This window comes from Hyperolius riggenbachi, chromosome 2 (assembly GCF_040937935.1).
Source record: "Hyperolius riggenbachi isolate aHypRig1 chromosome 2, aHypRig1.pri, whole genome shotgun sequence".
NCBI classification, from domain to species: domain Eukaryota; kingdom Metazoa; phylum Chordata; class Amphibia; order Anura; family Hyperoliidae; genus Hyperolius; species Hyperolius riggenbachi.
The window spans coordinates 16,420,101-16,441,348 of record NC_090647.1 but is presented as its reverse complement, the minus strand read 5'-3'; the positions used below and the strand labels follow the sequence as shown (position 1 = coordinate 16,441,348).

General features: G+C 46.1%; 1 protein-coding gene across 2 annotated transcripts in view; it reads left to right on the top strand.

Moving 5' to 3' along the window:
* Positions 1 to 21,248, top strand: part of LOC137545359 (protein sel-1 homolog 3-like) — a 124,496-nt gene that overhangs the window by 99,999 nt on the left and 3,249 nt on the right. For both annotated transcript variants that reach the window (XM_068266501.1, XM_068266500.1), the window contains exons 20-23: positions 1,079 to 1,166; positions 5,132 to 5,241; positions 6,604 to 6,731; positions 20,944 to 21,046. In XM_068266501.1, coding sequence (XP_068122602.1) covers positions 1,079 to 1,166; positions 5,132 to 5,241; positions 6,604 to 6,731; positions 20,944 to 21,046 — 429 coding nt within the window. The remainder of the gene's footprint in view (positions 1 to 1,078; positions 1,167 to 5,131; positions 5,242 to 6,603; positions 6,732 to 20,943; positions 21,047 to 21,248) is intronic.

Here is a 21,248-nt window from a genome sequence, read left to right as displayed (position 1 = left end):
TGTACCCCATGTTTGTTTCTTACTTTGTACAGCGCCACCTAATATGTTGGTGCTTTATAAATCAGTTATAATAATTCATTTTCCCCTTTTCTCTGCTGTGTCTCCTCCCTTCTATAACCTTCTGAATGGCTGATTGTTACTGACAGCTCCAGACTGGAGACACCGAATATCTCACTTGTGTTACCGCATGTGATAATCTCTAAGCAACAGCATAATAACCTTTAAAGGGAACCTGAAGCGAGGAAAATTATTTAAAATAAACACGTAGCTGCAAATAAATATTACATACTAACCTCACTGTCAGTTCCTCTCAGAAGCTCACCATTTTCCTCTTACAGTGATCCCTTCCAGTTCTGACAATATTTTGTCACGACTGAAATATACCAGTTGTTGTCAGTTATATAGCAACAGCTGTCAGTTATATATCATCAGCTGTCAGTTACAACTGAATGTGCAAGGTAATGTCCATGTTTCCCTATGGCTCAAGTGATATTACAGTTTACCAGTGCTGACCAGGAAGCTGTTATGGGATAATGGCCATTTTTAAAATGGAGGATGGAGAATTCCATTGATCACAGTGGACAAATGGGACGCAGGAGAGGAGAAAGAGATTGATGAGCAGACTACACAGGAGGTAGGTATGACCTGTGTATGGTTATTATGACTTTTTATTTTCAGTTCAGGTTCTCTTCAAATAAATAAATCTGCAGTGTGTCTACTTCCTGCTTTCATGGAAGCAGACATATTAACGTCCTGAGCTTTTAAATAAGCCTTTCTAAACACACTAAATACACACAGGGTGGATTTCTCTCTATGTTTTCCTTCTGTCCTGTGTGAAAGTTCAGGTCCACTTGAATTCGACGCTTCACAAAATGTTTGGTAAAATCAGCTGCTTTCTGTTTCTCTTCCTGGGGTAATGCCTTGTGAATTGAAGCGACTGTATCGCATGCTATAGAGGGGACGTTATGATGAATAGTGATCCTTTGGGCTTATTATGGCTATCCTGTTACTGACACCTCAGATTATCAGAGCACATTTCATATCTCCAGCATTGTGTAACCTCTGTTTCCTGTCACAGGAAGGCGTGGTGAGCCGATACCTGCAGATCGATTGTGAGTGGAAGTATTACAACCTGTCAGCATACAGCGAGCGACCCCCAGCGTATGGTGAGTGCGCATTGCTCAGTCCGGGTGGGGGGCGGAGCAAGGACTGGCCACTCCCATATCAGGACTCTCGGGACTGTGGACTGGTGTTTGTGCTTTGCTTCTTAAAGGACCAGTAAAAAAAAAGTAAACAGTTAAAAATCTGACAGAACTGACTGGTTTTGGACTAGTTCATCTCCTCATGGGAGATTCTCAGGGTTTTCTTTGTTTTCCGAAGCATTTCCTGAACGGCAGTTTAGCTGCCAAAACAGTAAGATACCAGCCAGCCTCCCTACTCGCTCGCACGGTATATTGGCACTTAGACTTTGCAGCTGCCATTCAGGAAATGCTTTTAAAAGGTATTATTTTTACAAGACTTAGTTTTTCTCTACCTACATAAGAAATGCTTTTGAAACCAAAGGAAACCCTGATATTCCCCCATGAGGAGATGGACTAATTCAAAACCTGCCGGTTCTGTCAGATTTTAAATGGCGTACATTTTTTTCTCTGGAGTGGTCATTTAAAGCGATCTGAGCATAGGTTTTTATTTTTTTTAAACAAACCTCCCCATAAGCTGTGCTCACATCTCCCAGACTACATCTCCCAGCATGCATTGCGGTGTGTGCGTGTGACCCCTTGTAAATGCCTGCAGAAGCTGCAGTCAGCTTGAGAAGATAAGATAATCCCAATGGTACTCCCCACACCCCCTGCACCCCCAACAGCATGCACCATTACAAACCTCCCTTATACCGAGGTTCATTTTTTAAAGGAGAACTGTAGTGAGAGGTTCATGGAGGCTGCCATATTGATTTTCTTTTAAGCAATACCAGTTACCTGGCAGCACTGCTGAGCTATCTGCCTGCAGAGTCGAACCAGAAACAAGCATGCAGCTAATCTTGTCAGATCTGACAATAATGGCAGAAACACCTAATCTGCCTCATGCTTGTTCAGGGGCTATGGCTAAAAGTATTATAGACAGAGGATCAGCAGGACAGCCAGGCAACTGCTAGTGCTTAAAAGGGAATCAATATGGCAGCCTCTATATACCTCTCACTACAGTTCTCCTTTAAAAAGAAGAAAAATTCATGATCTGGTCCCTTTAAAGGAGAACTGTAGTGAGAGGTATTTAGAGGCTGCCATACTGATTTCCTCGTAACCCTCTTGGCGTTCTGATTCTTTCTGGATTTTAGGGTCTAAAAACGGTGCAATTTTTTTGCACCCTTTCAGACTACATCATGCACATGATGTCATAGGCATGCACAGAGCGCTCCTGGCCACGGGCGCATGCTGTAGGACTCGCACAGCTCCGCCAGCGCCTGCACAATAGTGCCCGACTCCAGCGATCCGATAGGGGATCCCGGAGGGGCTTTTAGGTAAGATAGGGGGGCAGAGAGGAGAACGGGGGGAGGGATGGCCATCAGGACAGGTGACAGTATATGCCTGCTCTTCTTTCTCTAGCTTTATTAGCATCTGGTATCCAGCGGTTCTGGAGGTGTGTTCAGCTTCTAAGGGCAACAATGGTTAATTTGCATATATTCAGCAGTGATGCACTGGGAGACATCTCAAGCTCACTCCAACCTGAATTATCTCAAATTCTTTCTGTTTTAAGAAAGCAAACTTTTGTTTTTCTTAACATCTTAGTAAGGGGGCTTTTAGGACCATTGTAGTCCCTTACACACTCCAATGAGTTCTGGGTCACCATGAGCTTGCTGGTTAGTCTGTACCTCTCGGTGTTACAAGCCTTACTACATAGAGCCAAATTAATCTATGCCATGCACTGATGAGGAGGAAACAATCCAAAACAGTCTGTATGCATGTTGGATTATTATGGCTTTGTACAAATTAACAAGCTGACACATCATTGCATTCCAGCGGTTCTGGAGGTGTGTTTAGCTTCTGAGGGTAACAATGGGTAATTTGCATATATTCAGCAGTGATGAACTGGGAGACATCTCAAGCTCACTCTAACCTGAATTATCACAAATTCTGTCTTTTTTAAGAAAGCAAACTTGTTTACTTTAAAATAAATGTTATGTGTCTTGTCTATGGGCCAGACTATTATCTCTTGCCTAAGCCCACACTGCCACCAGCAGGCGAAACAGGGTAGTGTGAGATTCCTAACAGAGTCAGGATAACTGATGCCCCAAGTTTGGTTATGTGCCCACAAAGAGGCGGGACAGACTCCCCTCCCCACCCCCTATCACCAGACAAGGGTTCCCTCCCAAATCCCAGTATGTCTTGTGAAGCTTGGCTGCACCCTGCAGTAAATGTTTTTTGTATGATTAACCTTTTGGGCCCTTTTCGATTCACAGCGATTTGCAAATCCCAATCACAAGTCGCTAGGGATTTCTAAATCGCAGGGTTGCTACTTTATCATAGAAATCATGAGAAGTATTTTCCACTATAGTGATTCGATTTGCAAATCGCAAATCACAATTGCTTTCTGCAGCGATTTTCAGGACTGGAAACCACTAGAGCGAGGTTTTTTTTTCTGAACGTTTAGGGAGCGACACTAGCGATTTCCCTAAACGCTCAGCTAATGTTAATGGATGGGTCAAATTCCACTGAAGTGATTGCGATCACCAAAATCACAAATGCAGGACATGCAGCATTTTTAGTATTAGCGTTTTGCATTTCTGCAATGTAAAGTATATAAACGCTGGCGTAATCGCTCATGAATCGCTACACAGGGATTTGCTAGCATTTTTAATTACTGCACACTGTAAAAAAAATAAAATTATTAAGGCCCAATCAGAATTAAAAACTCAAATCGCTAATCGCTACACAACCGCTGGCAAAACGCTTACACCTTTTTAAATTGCTACCAAAATCACTAGAAAACCCTCATGAAATCGCTTAGAAAATGCTCATTAAAAACGCTAGCGATTGAGATAGCGATCAAATGGCTATCGGTAATCGCAATCGCTAGCATTTTATATGAGCATTTATTTGTAAGCGATTTTCATAAGCGTTTTCTGGTGATTTTGGTAGCGATTTTAAAAAGTGTATGCGTTTTGCCAGCGGTTGTGTAGCGATTAGCGATTTGCGTTTTTAATTCTGATTGGTCCTTTGACTTAATTTTACTTTTTATTTTTACAGTGTGCAGTCATTTCAAAACACTAGCAAAGTCGCTCTTCATTCAGATTCATGAGCGATTACGCCAGCGTTTATATAACTTACATTGCAGAAACGCGAAACGCTAACACTAAAAATGCTGCATGTCCTGCATTTGTGATTTTGGTAATCACAATTGCTCCAGTGGAATTTCACCCATCCATTAACATTAGCTGATCATTCAGGGAAATCGCTAGCGGTTTGAATAGCTAAACTAAACGCTCACAAAATCGCTCTAGTGGGTTCCAGGCCTAATGCTACGTACACACACGCGACAACGATCGTTCGTTGTCAACGACGAACAAACTTTTAATTGACGAAAGAACGACCTAAGTAAAGTTAGTTTTAAAAGGTGTGTAACGATCTGATCGTTAGATTGAATGTTACATCACGTAAAGCAACTATTGCGCCTGCGCATAAAAATGAAAAGTTCCATGGAGAAATAGTGAAATGCGCATGTCAAGCCTAGTACGAACGACCGTTTCCAACGATGTACTACTTTTGCAAACGATCGTCGTTGGGAAAAATCCGCCAAGATAGATCGTTCGTTTTAGCTCGTCCGTCGTTAGACTTAATGGTCGTTGGCTGCTTTTTTTTTTAAACGATCGTCGTTTGAAACAATCGGGGAACGATCGTTTCAAACGACTATAGTCGCATGTGTATACACACCTTAAGAGTGATTATGCAATGCAGATGAAAAATCGCAATCCCATAATAAAATTAATGAGAAATCGCAATCGCTGGCGTTTGTGAATGTAAGTGGAAAAGGGCCCTTAATACAAATCATTAGACAGGTGATATAATTAGTTTATAAATTGAACTAAACAATGTTCTGATTGAGGAACGATGACCGACTGTTCTCTCTTTTCCTGCAGCTCAGATAAAGATGGGGGATCTCTTCTACAACCATCACATCCGGCGGAAGCGGGACGTACAGGCGGCAGTGCGGATGTACACTGCGGCCGCCCTACAGCGCGAGCCTCAGGTGCCGCCCCTCCTCCTCATTGGTTCCTTCCTCCCTGCTGTGCTCTCCATCCACCAATCAGCATCCTGGCTTCCTTTCTTTATTGTATTACACTGTACCACGCTAACCCTTTTTGCTGGAATTTTGCTGCTTCCCCACCAATCACTGATTGATAGTGTACTGTGATAGAAAATGATAGTCTGTATAAAGGTCGGCATACACTTATCCAGGGGCGTAGCTAGAGGCCATGGGTCTCCGTAACAACATTTTCATTGCTCTCCCCCCCCCCCAAAAAAAATTATATGGCACCTTTGTGCCCCTCCCACACACACCAGTTTTAGGTAGGGATGGGATCTCGAGTGCCTAAGCACTCGAATTCGTGATTTAAATTGGCCTTAATTGCTGCAGCTGAGCGGCTGGTCGAGAAGGGGTTAGTTACCCATAATTCCGCTGCCCACCCTGCTTTCCAAATTGCTTGCACACGTCCTATTGGTCGCATTGCAAGCATCACATGCACTTCCTCCTTCAAGCTGGAAGGAGGAAGTGTGCTTTGGTGAGGCTTACAACGCGACCAATAGGACGTGTGCAAGCTATTTGGAACGCAGGGTGGGCGGCAGAATTATGGGTAACTAACCCCTTCTCATCCAGCCGCTCAGCTGCAGCAATTAAGGCCAATTTAAATCACGAATTCGAGTGCTTAGGCACTCGTGATCCTATCCTCAGTTTTAGGTATTACCCCCCAGAATTAAACAACCCCCCAGTATCGGTAGCCAGAGATACCTCCAGTATTAGGTAGACTCCCATTTTTTTTGTTGTTGACCAACAGAGGTTACAAGAAATTATAAGTTTACAGGGCACACTATTATAACTTCTCTAAACAGCCACCTGGAGGTCTGGGAAGAGCAGTGAAGGTAGAGGAGAGTGGTAGCTCCCCATTTTAAGTGGCCAGACGTGCTCCCAACTGAAGGTAGCCACATGTACCCATGTGTCAGGTAGCCCTCCAGTATGGATAGTCACCCCAGTATATGTAGCCAGAGGGGCCCCCAGTATTATGTAGCCCTCACCCTCAGTATAGATAACTACTCTCCTTTGCTCTGATAGCATTTCTCTGCACCTCAGGAGCCCCACTGCGGACCCCATTATTGCCATTGGCCATTGCCGCTGGGCCCCCCTTGACTTCGGACCCATAGCGGCCATTATGACTGCTATGGTGAGCCCTACACCACTGCACTTATCGATGTTTCCTGTGGATATCCAGCACAATCTATCACCTTGATCGAATCTGCTATATCAAATCTGCCGATATCAAAGTGTATCAAATCGATTGGATTTGGAGCTGGACCGACTTGCACTGACATCTCTTGCTGTGTGCTGTGATTGCAGGGTTTATACAATCTGGGGATCTTGGTGGAAGAAGGGGTGACTCTCTCCCACTCTACACTCCGTCAGCTGGGATTCAACGGCTCCGCCACCGCCAATAACTACACCATTATCATGGAGCTGTACCGGAGGTGAGGAGGGACAGTCCTGTGACATCACAAGGGGGGGTGGGGCCTGTGACATCACACGGGGGTGGGAGCTGTAACATCACAGGGGGTCAGCTGACTGCTCTGTACTCCATCACTAGCGGGAGGACAGCACATGTGGGGACGTGTGACATCACAGGATGGTCAGGTGACTGCTGATAGTAGTTTATGAATGAGAGTGGTTAATTATAGATTGGATTTGTTAGCTAGTGGCTATGGGTGGTGCTTGTTAGCTAGTGGCTATGGGTGGTGATTGTTAACTAGTGGCTATAGGTGGTGAGTGTTAGCTAGTGGCTATGGGTGGTGATTGTTAGCTAGTGGCTATGGGTGGTGATTGTTAACTAGTGGCTATAGGTGGTGAGTGTTAGCTAGTGGCTATGGGTGGTGATTGTTAGCTAGTGGCTATGGGTGGTGATTGTTAGCTAGTGGCTATGGGTGGTGATTGTTAGCTAGTGGCTATGGGTGGTGATTGTTAGCTAGTGGCTATGGGTGGTGATTGTTAGCTAGTGGCTATGGGTAGTGAGTGTTAGCTAGTGGCTATGGGTGGTGATTGAAGGCTAGTGGCTATGGGCGGTGATTGTTAGCTAGTGTCTATGGGTGGTGATTGTTAGCTAGTGGCTATGGGTGGTGCTTGTTAGCTAGTGGCTATGGGTGGTGATTGTTAGCTAGTGGCTTCGGGTGGTGATTGTTAGCTAGTGGCTATGGGCGGTGATTGTTAGCTAGTGGCTATGGGTAGTGAGTGTTAGCTAGTGGCTATGGGCGGTGATTGTTAACTAGTGGCTATGGGTAGTGAGTGTTAGCTAGTGACTATGGGCGGTGATTGTTAGCTAGTGGCTATGGGTAGTGAGTGTTAGCTAGTGGCTATGGGTGGTGATTGTTAGCTAGTGGCTATGGCCGGTGATTGTTAGCTAGTGGCTATAGGTAGTGAGTGTTAGCTAGTGGCTATAGGTAGTGATTGTTAGCTAGTGGCTATGGGCGGTGATTGTTAGCTAGTGGCTATGGGCGGTGATTGTTAGCTAGTGGCTATGGGTAGTGAGTGTTAGCTAGTGGCTATGGGCGGTGATTGTTAGCTAGTGGCTATAGGTAGTGATTGTTAGCTAGTGGCTATGGGTGGTGATTGTTAGCTAGTGGCTATGGGTGGTGATTGTTAGCTAGTGGCTACGGGTGGTGATTGTTAGCTAGTGGCTATGGGTAGTGAGTGTTAGCTAGTGGCTATGGGCGGTGATTGTTAGCTAGTGGCTATAGGTAGTGAATGTTAGCTAGTGGCTATGGGTGGTGATTGTTAGCTAGTGGCTATGGGTGGTGATTGTTAGCTAGTGGCTACGGGTGGTGATTGTTAGCTAGTGGCTATGGGTAGTGAGTGTTAGCTAGTGGCTATGGGCGGTGATTGTTAGCTAGTGGCTATGGGTAGTGAGTGTTAGCTAGTGACTATGGGCGGTGATTGTTAGCTAGTGGCTATGGGTAGTGAGTGTTAGCTAGTGGCTATGGCCGGTGATTGTTAGCTAGTGGCTATAGGTAGTGAGTGTTAGCTAGTAGCTATGGGTAGTGAGTGTTAGCTAGTGGCTATGGGTGGTGATTGTTAGCTAGTGGCTACGGGTGGTGATTGTTAGCTAGTGGCTATGGGTAGTGAGTGTTAGCTAGTGGCTATGGGCGGTGATTGTTAGCTAGTGGCTACGGGCGGTGATTGTTAGCTAGTGGCTATGGGCGGTGATTGTTAGCTAGTGGCTATAGGTAGTGATTGTTAGCTAGTGGCTATGGGCGGTGATTGTTAGCTAGTGGCTATGGCCGGTGATTGTTAGCTAGTGGCTATGGGTGGTGATTGTTAGCTAGTGGCTATGGGTAGTGAGTGTTAGCTAGTGGCTATGGGTGGTGATTGTTGGCTAGTGGCTATGGGTGGTGATTGTTAGCTAGTGGCTATGGGTGGTGATTGTTAGCTAGTGGCTATGGGCGGTGATTGTTAGCTAGAGGCTATGGGTAGTCAGTGTTAGCTAGTGGCTATGGGTGGTGATTGTTAGCTAGTGGCCAGGGGCATAACAATAGACCCTGCAAGGGATGCCTCCACAGGGGGGGGCCAGAAGCCACAGGGAGCCCGTGGGGTGAAAAGTTTGAGAGACTAAGGGCATCGAGAGAAAAAAACGTATTCTGCTCTCGCACCATTGTTATGTTGACTGCACGTGTCCACCACACAGATAAGGAATCATACACACTTTGGAATTTGTACACTTTCCCTGCTCCCTAGGGTTCGTAAAAAACATCTGTCTTTCACAGCTGCAAAGTTCTGATGACTTAATGTGCAACCTTACAAACAAAGGATAAACATACATATATCCAGGCACATCGCCTCTAGTTAGGACATTAAATAAATTATTAGGGAAAGGGAGGTGCTGAAGGGGGTGTGGCTAGAAAACAGCAAAAATCTATTAACCCTTCGCACACTCACATGCAAATGTTCAAACAATTGCATTCACAGATTCACTCATCCAGGCACAACTGTTATCCCTACAGCTAAATTAAAAGCCAGGGTTTTAGTTCACAGAAGAATGCATTCTTATGCTTAATCACCTATACTGCGCAGAAGTACCCAGGTAAACATAGGTGTCCTAACTCTGGCCCTGTAACATGCATAGTGCAAACATGCAAACACATTCATTGCATCAAACCTATCAATGGATTAGGAGCACACATCCTAACTTCCTCTCCTGGGAAAGACAGTGCATCTTACCAATCGCACAAGGGAGCTAATGTTATGTGTCCATGTGCACAATGCGCATACACCAGCATAAGCTGTCTGCATGCTGACAAACATACAGGGGAAGGGGGGAGTGCACCGAATTGGACCCTAGCCACAGGGGTCAATGATAAGAATAAACATACATATATCCAGGCACATCGCCTCTAGTTAGGACATTAAATAAATTATTAGGGAAAGGGAGGTGCTGAAGGGGGTGTGGCTAGAAAACAGCAAAAATCTATTAACCCTTCGCACACTCACATGCAAATGTTCAAACAATTGCATTCACAGATTCACTCATCCAGGCACAACTGTTATCCCTACAGCTAAATTAAAAGCCAGGGTTTTAGTTCACAGAAGAATGCATTCTTATGCTTAATCACCTATACTGCGCAGAAGTACCCAGGTAAACATAGGTGTCCTAACTCTGGCCCTGTAACATGCATAGTGCAAACATGCAAACACATTCATTGCATCAAACCTATCAATGGATTAGGAGCACACATCCTAACTTCCTCTCCTGGGAAAGACAGTGCATCTTACCAATCGCACAAGGGAGCTAATGTTATGTGTCCATGTGCACAATGCGCATACACCAGCATAAGCTGTCTGCATGCTGACAAACATACAGGGGAAGGGGGGAGTGCACCGAATTGGACCCTAGCCACAGGGGTCAATGATAAGAATAAACATACATATATCCAGGCACATCGCCTCTAGTTAGGACATTAAATAAATTATTAGGGAAAGGGAGGTGCTGAAGGGGGTGTGGCTAGAAAACAGCAAAAATCTATTAACCCTTCGCACACTCACATGCAAATGTTCAAACAATTGCATTCACAGATTCACTCATCCAGGCACAACTGTTATCCCTACAGCTAAATTAAAAGCAACAATAACAATCCATTGATAGGTTTGATGCAATGAATGTGTTTGCATGTTTGCACTATGCATGTTACAGGGCCAGAGTTAGGACACCTATGTTTACCTGGGTACTTCTGCGCAGTATAGGTGATTAAGCATAAGAATGCATTCTTCTGTGAACTAAAACCCTGGCTTTTAATTTAGCTGTAGGGATAACAGTTGTGCCTGGATGAGTGAATCTGTGAATGCAATTGTTTGAACATTTGCATGTGAGTGTGCGAAGGGTTAATAGATTTTTGCTGTTTTCTAGCCACACCCCCTTCAGCACCTCCCTTTCCCTAATAATTTATTTAATGTCCTAACTAGAGGCGATGTGCCTGGATATATGTATGTTTATTCTTATCATTGACCCCTGTGGCTAGGGTCCAATTCGGTGCACTCCCCCCTTCCCCTGTATGTTTGTCAGCATGCAGACAGCTTATGCTGGTGTATGCGCATTGTGCACATGGACACATAACATTAGCTCCCTTGTGCGATTGGTAAGATGCACTGTCTTTCCCAGGAGAGGAAGTTAGGATGTGTGCTCCTAATCCATTGATAGGTTTGATGCAATGAATGTGTTTGCATGTTTGCACTATGCATGTTACAGGGCCAGAGTTAGGACACCTATGTTTACCTGGGTACTTCTGCGCAGTATAGGTGATTAAGCATAAGAATGCATTCTTCTGTGAACTAAAACCCTGGCTTTTAATTTAGCTGTAGGGATAACAGTTGTGCCTGGATGAGTGAATCTGTGAATGCAATTGTTTGAACATTTGCATGTGAGTGTGCGAAGGGTTAATAGATTTTTGCTGTTTTCTAGCCACACCCCCTTCAGCACCTCCCTTTCCCTAATAATTTATTTAATGTCCTAACTAGAGGCGATGTGCCTGGATATATGTATGTTTATTCTTATCATTGACCCCTGTGGCTAGGGTCCAATTCGGTGCACTCCCCCCTTCCCCTGTATGTTTGTCAGCATGCAGACAGCTTATGCTGGTGTATGCGCATTGTGCACATGGACACATAACATTAGCTCCCTTGTGCGATTGGTAAGATGCACTGTCTTTCCCAGGAGAGGAAGTTAGGATGTGTGCTCCTAATCCATTGATAGGTTTGATGCAATGAATGTGTTTGCATGTTTGCACTATGCATGTTACAGGGCCAGAGTTAGGACACCTATGTTTACCTGGGTACTTCTGCGCAGTATAGGTGATTAAGCATAAGAATGCATTCTTCTGTGAACTAAAACCCTGGCTTTTAATTTAGCTGTAGGGATAACAGTTGTGCCTGGATGAGTGAATCTGTGAATGCAATTGTTTGAACATTTGCATGTGAGTGTGCGAAGGGTTAATAGATTTTTGCTGTTTTCTAGCCACACCCCCTTCAGCACCTCCCTTTCCCTAATAATTTATTTAATGTCCTAACTAGAGGCGATGTGCCTGGATATATGTATGTTTATTCTTATCATTGACCCCTGTGGCTAGGGTCCAATTCGGTGCACTCCCCCCTTCCCCTGTATGTTTGTCAGCATGCAGACAGCTTATGCTGGTGTATGCGCATTGTGCACATGGACACATAACATTAGCTCCCTTGTGCGATTGGTAAGATGCACTGTCTTTCCCAGGAGAGGAAGTTAGGATGTGTGCTCCTAATCCATTGATAGGTTTGATGCAATGAATGTGTTTGCATGTTTGCACTATGCATGTTACAGGGCCAGAGTTAGGACACCTATGTTTACCTGGGTACTTCTGCGCAGTATAGGTGATTAAGCATAAGAATGCATTCTTCTGTGAACTAAAACCCTGGCTTTTAATTTAGCTGTAGGGATAACAGTTGTGCCTGGATGAGTGAATCTGTGAATGCAATTGTTTGAACATTTGCATGTGAGTGTGCGAAGGGTTAATAGATTTTTGCTGTTTTCTAGCCACACCCCCTTCAGCACCTCCCTTTCCCTAATAATTTATTTAATGTCCTAACTAGAGGCGATGTGCCTGGATATATGTATGTTTATTCTTATCATTGACCCCTGTGGCTAGGGTCCAATTCGGTGCACTCCCCCCTTCCCCTGTATGTTTGTCAGCATGCAGACAGCTTATGCTGGTGTATGCGCATTGTGCACATGGACACATAACATTAGCTCCCTTGTGCGATTGGTAAGATGCACTGTCTTTCCCAGGAGAGGAAGTTAGGATGTGTGCTCCTAATCCATTGATAGGTTTGATGCAATGAATGTGTTTGCATGTTTGCACTATGCATGTTACAGGGCCAGAGTTAGGACACCTATGTTTACCTGGGTACTTCTGCGCAGTATAGGTGATTAAGCATAAGAATGCATTCTTCTGTGAACTAAAACCCTGGCTTTTAATTTAGCTGTAGGGATAACAGTTGTGCCTGGATGAGTGAATCTGTGAATGCAATTGTTTGAACATTTGCATGTGAGTGTGCGAAGGGTTAATAGATTTTTGCTGTTTTCTAGCCACACCCCCTTCAGCACCTCCCTTTCCCTAATAATTTATTTAATGTCCTAACTAGAGGCGATGTGCCTGGATATATGTATGTTTATTCTTATCATTGACCCCTGTGGCTAGGGTCCAATTCGGTGCACTCCCCCCTTCCCCTGTATGTTTGTCAGCATGCAGACAGCTTATGCTGGTGTATGCGCATTGTGCACATGGACACATAACATTAGCTCCCTTGTGCGATTGGTAAGATGCACTGTCTTTCCCAGGAGAGGAAGTTAGGATGTGTGCTCCTAATCCATTGATAGGTTTGATGCAATGAATGTGTTTGCATGTTTGCACTATGCATGTTACAGGGCCAGAGTTAGGACACCTATGTTTACCTGGGTACTTCTGCGCAGTATAGGTGATTAAGCATAAGAATGCATTCTTCTGTGAACTAAAACCCTGGCTTTTAATTTAGCTGTAGGGATAACAGTTGTGCCTGGATGAGTGAATCTGTGAATGCAATTGTTTGAACATTTGCATGTGAGTGTGCGAAGGGTTAATAGATTTTTGCTGTTTTCTAGCCACACCCCCTTCAGCACCTCCCTTTCCCTAATAATTTATTTAATGTCCTAACTAGAGGCGATGTGCCTGGATATATGTATGTTTATTCTTATCATTGACCCCTGTGGCTAGGGTCCAATTCGGTGCACTCCCCCCTTCCCCTGTATGTTTGTCAGCATGCAGACAGCTTATGCTGGTGTATGCGCATTGTGCACATGGACACATAACATTAGCTCCCTTGTGCGATTGGTAAGATGCACTGTCTTTCCCAGGAGAGGAAGTTAGGATGTGTGCTCCTAATCCATTGATAGGTTTGATGCAATGAATGTGTTTGCATGTTTGCACTATGCATGTTACAGGGCCAGAGTTAGGACACCTATGTTTACCTGGGTACTTCTGCGCAGTATAGGTGATTAAGCATAAGAATGCATTCTTCTGTGAACTAAAACCCTGGCTTTTAATTTAGCTGTAGGGATAACAGTTGTGCCTGGATGAGTGAATCTGTGAATGCAATTGTTTGAACATTTGCATGTGAGTGTGCGAAGGGTTAATAGATTCTTACAAACAAAGGAGTCACATTTTGAAAAAAAGTTGTAGACTGTCCCTTATCCAGCATTCCTAGATTCTGATCACATACAGCAGGCTTATGGTGTCTGATTACTTTTACAAAACAAGATAAGATTGGTGTCTGACTGTAGCTGCCTCATTGAGAGCTTATTGTCTCATACTGAGTCCAAGATCCTATAATAACAGTATCAATCAGTGACATTCTGAATGTTTTGCCAAAGTTACATTGATACTATAACTTATGTTCAGCATGTCATTGTTGTACCTCCATATAGCATGTGCTCTCATGAAGTAATATAATACAGCTGTGTGTGTATGTATGTACTGGGAGCAGAGCTGCAACCAGGGACTTGTCGGCTGCAAGGGGCTGGAGGAAGCCCCGTGTAAGTAGATCTGGCGGTAGCATAGATTGCCTGATGTTTCCTTTAACCACTTGAGGACCCACCCTTTACCCCCCTTAAGGACCAGCGCTGTTTGATGGGATCTGTGCTGGGTGGGCTCTGCAGCCCCCAGCACAGATCAGCGTGCACGCAGAGAGATCAGATCGCCCCCCTTTTTTCCCCCCCTATGGGGATGATGTGCAGGGGGGGTCTGATCGCTCCTGCTGGTGGCATGTTGCGGGGGGGGCACCTCAAAGCCCCCCTCCGCGGCGACATTCCCTCCCCCTCCCTCTCCTACCTGTCCCCCCAGTGATCCGGGCTGCACAGGACGCTATCCGTCCTTTGCAGCCAGTGACAGGACGTCCTCTGTCACATGGCGGCGATCCCCGGCCGCTGATTGGCCGGGGATCGCCGATCTGCCTTACGGCGCTGCTGCGCAGCAGCGCCGTACAATGTAAACAAAGCGGATTATTTCCGCTTGTGTTTACATTTAGCCTGCGAGCCGCCATCGGCGGCCCGCAGGCTATTCACGGAGCCCCCCGCCGTGAATTGACAGGAAGCAGCCGCTCGCACGAGCGGCTGCTTCCTGATTAATCAGCCTGCAGCTGGCGACGCAGTACTGCGTCGCTGGTCCTGCAGCTGCCACTTTGCCGACGCACATTATGAGTGTGCGGTCGGCAAGTGGTTAAGGCTAATGCTGGGTACACAATATGAGATTTTATGGTCGATTTACTGTCGGATCGATTATTTCCAACGTGTCCGATTTGCTTTCCGATCGATTTCCGAGCATTTTCCGATTAATCTCCTATTAAAGTTAATGGAAATCGATTGGTAAATGCTCGGAAATCAATCGGAAAGCAAATAGGACATGTTGGAAATAATCGATCTGACAGTAAATCAACCATAAAATCTCATAGTGTGTACCCAGCAAAAGTGTTTTTATCTGCATGGGGAAAACACAATGGTCCTCAGTTTTCCTGTGCAGAAAGCGACTAGGCAAGGAAGAGGGGGGCATCCAAAGTTTCACAGGGGGGCCCAGTGATGTCTAGTTGCACCCCTGCTAGTGGCTATGGGTGGTGATTGTTAGCTAGTGGCTATGGGTGGTGATTGTTGGCTAGTGGCTATGGGTGGTGATTGTTAGCTAGTGGCTATGGGTGGTGATTGTTAGCTAGTGGCTATGGGTGGTGCTTGTTAGCTAGTGGCTATGGGTGGTGATTGTTGGCTAGTGGCTATGGGTGGTGAGTGTTAGCTAGTGGCTATGGGTGGTGATTGTTAGCTAGTGGCTATGGGTGGTGATTGTTAGCTAGTGGCTATGGGTGGTGATTGTTGGCTAGTGGCTATGGGTGGTGATTGTTGGCTAGTGGCTATGGGTGGTGATTGTTAGCTAGTGGCTATGGGTGGTGATTGTTAGCTAGTGGCTATGGGTGGTGATTGTTGGCTAGTGGCTATGGGTGGTGATTGTTAGCGAGTGGCTATGGGTGGTGATTGTTAGCTAGTGGCTATGGGTGGTGATTGTTAGCTAGTGGCTATGGGTGGTGCTTGTTAGCTAGTGGCTATGGGTGGTGATTGTTGGCTAGTGGCTATGGGTGGTGAGTGTTAGCTAGTGGCTATGGGTGGTGATTGTTAGCTAGTGGCTATGGGTGGTGATTGTTGGCTAGTGGCTATGGGTGGTGATTGTTAGCTAGTGGCTATGGGTGGTGATTGTTAGCTAGTGGCTATGGGTGGTAGTTGTTGGCTAGTGGCTATGGGTGGTGATTGTTAGCTAGTGGCTACGGGTGGTGCTTGTTAGCTAGTGGCTATGGGTGGTGATTGTTAGCTAGTGGCTATGGGTGGTGCTTGTTAGCTAGTGGCTATGGGTGGTGCTTGTTAGCTAGTGGCTATGGGTGGTGATTGTTAGCTAGTGGCTATGGGTGGTGATTGTTAGCTAGTGGCTATGGGTGGTGAGTGTTAGCTAGTGGCTATGGGTGGTGATTGTTAGCTAGTGGCTATGGGTGGTAGTTGTTGGCTAGTGGCTATGGGTGGTGATTGTTAGCTAGTGGCTATGGGTGGTGATTGTTAGCTAGTGGCTATGGGTGGTGATTGTTAGCTAGTGGCTATGGTGGTAATTGTTAGCTAGTGGCTATGGGTGGTGATTGTTAGCTAGTGGCTATGGGTGGTAATTGTTGGCTAGTGGCTATGGGTGGTAGTTGTTAGCTAGTGGCTATGGGTGGTAGTTGTTAGCTAGTGGCTATGTGTGGTGAGTGTTAGCTAGTGGCTATGGGTGGTGATTGTTAGCTAGTGGCTATGGGTGGTGATTGTTAGCTAGTGGCTATGGGTGGTAATTGTTAGCTAGTGGCTATGGGCGGTGATTGTTAGCTAGTGGCTATGGGTGGTGATTGTTAGCTAGTGGCTATGGGCGGTGATTGTTAGCTAGTGGCTATAGGTGGTGATTGTTAGCTAGTGGCTATGGGTGGTGATTGTTAGCTAGTGGCTATGGTGGTAATTGTTAGCTAGTGGCTATGGGTGGTGATTGTTAGCTAGTGGCTATGGGTGGTAATTGTTGGCTAGTGGCTATGGGTGGTAGTTGTTAGCTAGTGGCTATGGGTGGTAGTTGTTAGCTAGTGGCTATGTGTGGTGAGTGTTAGCTAGTGGCTATGGGTGGTGATTGTTAGCTAGTGGCTATGGGTGGTGATTGTTAGCTAGTGGCTATGGGTGGTGATTGTTGGCTAGTGGCTATGGGTGGTGATTGTTGGCTAGTGGCTATGGGTGGTGATTGTTAGCTAGTGGCTATGGGTGGTGATTGTTAGCTAGTGGCTATGGGTGGTGATTGTTAGCTAGTGGCTATGGGTGGTGATTGTTAGCTAGTGGCTATGGGTGGTAGTTGTTAGCTAGTGGCTATGGGTGGTGCTTGTTAGCTAGTGGCTATGGGTGGTGATTGTTAGCTAGTGGCTATGGGTGGTGATTGTTAGCTAGTGGCTATGGGTGGTGATTGTTAGCTAGTGGCTATGGGTGGTGCTTGTTAGCTAGTGGCTATGGGTGGGGATTGTTAGCTAGTGGCTATGGGTGGTGATTGTTAGCTAGTGGCTATGGGTGGTGCTTGTTGGCTAGTGGCTATGGGTAGTGAGTGTTAGCTAGTGGCTATGGGTAGTCAGTGTTAGCTAGTGGCTATGGGTGGTAGTTGTTAGCTAGTGGCTATGGGTGGTGATTGTTGGCTAGTGGCTATGGGTGGTGATTGTTGGCTAGTGGCTATGGGTGGTAGTTGTTAGCTAGTGGCTATGGGTGGTGATTGTTGGCTAGTGGCTATGGGTGGTGATTGTTAGCTAGTGGCTATGGGTGGTGATTGTTAGCTAGTGGCTATGGGTGGTGATTGTTAGCTAGTGGCTATGGGTGGTGATTGTTAGCTAGTGGCTATGGGTGGTGATTGTTAGCTAGTGGCTATGGGTGGTGATTGTTAGCTAGTGGCTATGGGTGGTGATTGTTAGCTAGTGGCTATGGGTGGTAGTTGTTAGCTAGTGGCTATGGGTGGTGCTTGTTAGCTAGTGGCTATGGGTGGTGATTGTTAGCTAGTGGCTATGGGTGGTGATTGTTAGCTAGTGGCTATGGGTGGTGATTGTTAGCTAGTGGCTATGGGTGGTGATTGTTAGCTAGTGGCTATGGGTGGTGCTTGTTAGCTAGTGGCTATGGGTGGTAGTTGTTAGCTAGTGGCTATGGGTGGTGATTGTTGGCTAGTGGCTATGGGTGGTGATTGTTAGCTAGTGGCTATGGGTGGTGATTGTTAGCTAGTGGCTATGGGTGGTGATTGTTAGCTAGTGGCTATGGGTGGTGATTGTTAGCTAGTGGCTATGGGTGGTAGTTGTTAGCTAGTGGCTATGGGTGGTGCTTGTTAGCTAGTGGCTATGGGTGGTGATTGTTAGCTAGTGGCTATGGGTGGTGATTGTTAGCTAGTGGCTATGGGTGGTGATTGTTAGCTAGTGGCTATGGGTGGTGCTTGTTAGCTAGTGGCTATGGGTGGTGATTGTTGGCTAGTGGCTATGGGTGGTAGTTGTTAGCTAGTGGCTATGGGTGGTGATTGTTGGCTAGTGGCTATGGGTGGTGATTGTTAGCTAGTGGCTATGGGTGGTGATTGTTAGCTAGTGGCTATGGGTGGTAGTTGTTAGCTAGTGGCTATGGGTGGTGATTGTTGGCTAGTGGCTATGGGTGGTAGTTGTTAGCTAGTGGCTATGGGTGGTGATTGTTGGCTAGTGGCTATGGGTGGTGATTGTTAGCTAGTGGCTATGAGTGGTGATTGTTAGCTAGTGGCTATGGGTGGTGATTGTTAGCTAGTGGCTATGGGTGGTGATTGTTAGCTAGTGGCTATGGGTGGTGATTGTTAGCTAGTGGCTATGGGTGGTGATTGTTAGCTAGCGGCTATGGGTGGTGATTGTTAGCTAGTGGCTATGGGTGGTGATTGTTAGCTAGTGGCTATGGGTAGTGAGTGTTAGCTAGTGGCTATGGGTAGTGAGTGTTAGCTAGTGGCTATGGGTAGTGAGTGTTAGCTAGTGGCTATGGGTGGTGATTGTTAGCTAGTGGCTATGGGTGGTGATTGTTAGCTAGTGGCTATGGGTGGTGATTGTTAGCTAGTGGCTATGGGTGGTGATTGTTAGCTAGTGGCTATGGGTGGTGATTGTTAGCTAGTGGCTATGGGTGGTGATTGTTAGCTAGTGGTTATGGGTAGTGAGTGTTAGCTAGTGGCTATGGGTAGTGAGTGTTAGCTAGTGGCTATGGGTGGTGATTGTTAGCTAGTGGCTATGGGTGGTGATTGTTAGCTAGTGGCTATGGGTGGTGATTGTTAGCTAGTGGCTATGGGTGGTGATTGTTAGCGAGTTGCTATGGGTGGTGATTGCTAGCTAGTGGCTATGGGTGGTGATTGTTAGCTAGTGGCTATGGGTGGTGATTGTTAGCTAGTGGCTATGGGTGGTGATTGTTAGCTAGTGGCTATGGGTGGTGAGTGTTAGCTAGTGGCTATGGGTGGTGATTGTTAGCTAGTGGCTATGGTGGTAATTGTTAGCTAGTGGCTATGGGTGGTGATTGTTGGCTAGTGGCTATGGGTGGTGATTGTTGGCTAGTGGCTATGGGTGGTAGTTGTTAGCTAGTGGCTATGGGTGGTGATTGTTGGCTAGTGGCTATGGGTGGTGATTGTTGGCTAGTGGCTATGGGTGGTGATTGTTAGCTAGTGGCTATGGGTGGTGATTGTTGGCTAGTGGCTATGGGTGGTGATTGTTAGCTAGTGGCTATGGGCGGTGATTGTTAGCTAGTGGCTATGGGTGGTGATTGTTAGCTAGTGGCTATGGGCGGTGATTGTTAGCTAGTGGCTATAGGTGGTGATTGTTAGCTAGTGGCTATGGGTGGTAATTGTTAGCTAGTGGCTATGGGTGGTGATTGTTAGCTAGTGGCTATGGGTAGTCAGTGTTAGCTAGTGGCTATGGTGGTAATTGTTAGCTAGTGGCTATGGTGGTAATTGTTAGCTAGTGGCTATGGGTGGTAGTTGTTAGCTAGTGGCTATGGTGGTAATTGTTAGCTAGTGGCTATAGGTAGTGATTGTTAGCTAGTGGCTATGGGTGGTAGTTGTTAGCTAGTGGCTATGGGTGGTGATTGTTGGCTAGTGGCTATGGGTGGTGAGTGTTAGCGAGTGGCTATGGGTGGTGATTGTTAGCTAGTGGCTATGGGTGGTGATTGTTAGCTAGTGGCTATGGGTGGTGATTGTTAGCTAGTGGCTATGGGTGGTGATTGTTAGCTAGTGGCTATGGTGGTAATTGTTAGCTAGTGGCTATGGGTGGTGATTGTTAGCTAGTGGCTATGGGTGGTGATTGTTAGCTAGTGGCTATGGGTGGTAATTGTTAGCTAGTGGCTATGGTGGTAATTGTTAGCTAGTGGCTATAGGTAGTGATTGTTAGCTAGTGGCTATGGGTGGTAGTTGTTAGCTAGTGGCTATGGGTGGTGATTGTTGGCTAGTGGCTATGGGTGGTAGTTGTTAGCGAGTGGCTATGGGTGGTGATTGTTGGCTAGTGGCTATGGGCGGTGATTGTTAGCTAGTGGCTATGGGTGGTAGTTGTTAGCTAGTGGCTATGGGTGGTGATTGTTAGGTAGTGGCTATGGGCGGTGATTGTTAGCTAGTGGCTATGGGTGGTGCTTGTTAGCTAGTGGCTATGGGTGGTAGTTGTTAGCTAGTGGCTATGGTGGTAATTGTTAGCTAGTGGCTATGGGTGGTGATTGTTAGCGAGTGGCTATGGGTGGTGATTGTTAGCTAGTGGCTATGGGCGGTGATTGTTAGCTAGTGGCTATGGGTGGTGATTGTTAGCTAGTGGCTATGGTGGTAATTGTTAGCTAGTGGCTATGGGTGGTAGTTGTTAGCTAGTGGCTATGGGTGGTAGTTGTTAGCTAGTGGCTATGGGTGGTGATTGTTGGCTAGTGGCTATGGGTGGTGATTGTTAGCTAGTGGTAGCATCTTTTAAGACATCTTCAAGTTAAGGTGACCATAATGAGGAGAGTCAGGAACATGTATGGGACATTTTCTGAGAGTTTCTCTAACCCTCCAGACGTAGCTGAGCCCTGTACCGTGTATATGAAGTGCAATGTGTATTGTGCAGGTGTCGGGATCATGAGAAGGAGGATTCCTATGTCCCCTGTAGCCTGGCACTCCTGAACGCCCACCTGCAGTACGTCTGGACCTTCCACGCCTCCCTCCTAAAGGTGAGTCTGTATATCTCAGGACCAGAGCATCATGGGGGAAGAAGGGAGGGGGCAGACACTGAGGGTGTAAGTGCCCGGAACAATTCTGGCCAATAGGCGCTCTCCAAACACAGATCAAAACCAATGTGACCTTGTGACAAATTCACAAAATCTTGCCTTCAGTTATTACCAGAGCCCCCATGGCCCAAAGCCTGCATGTGCG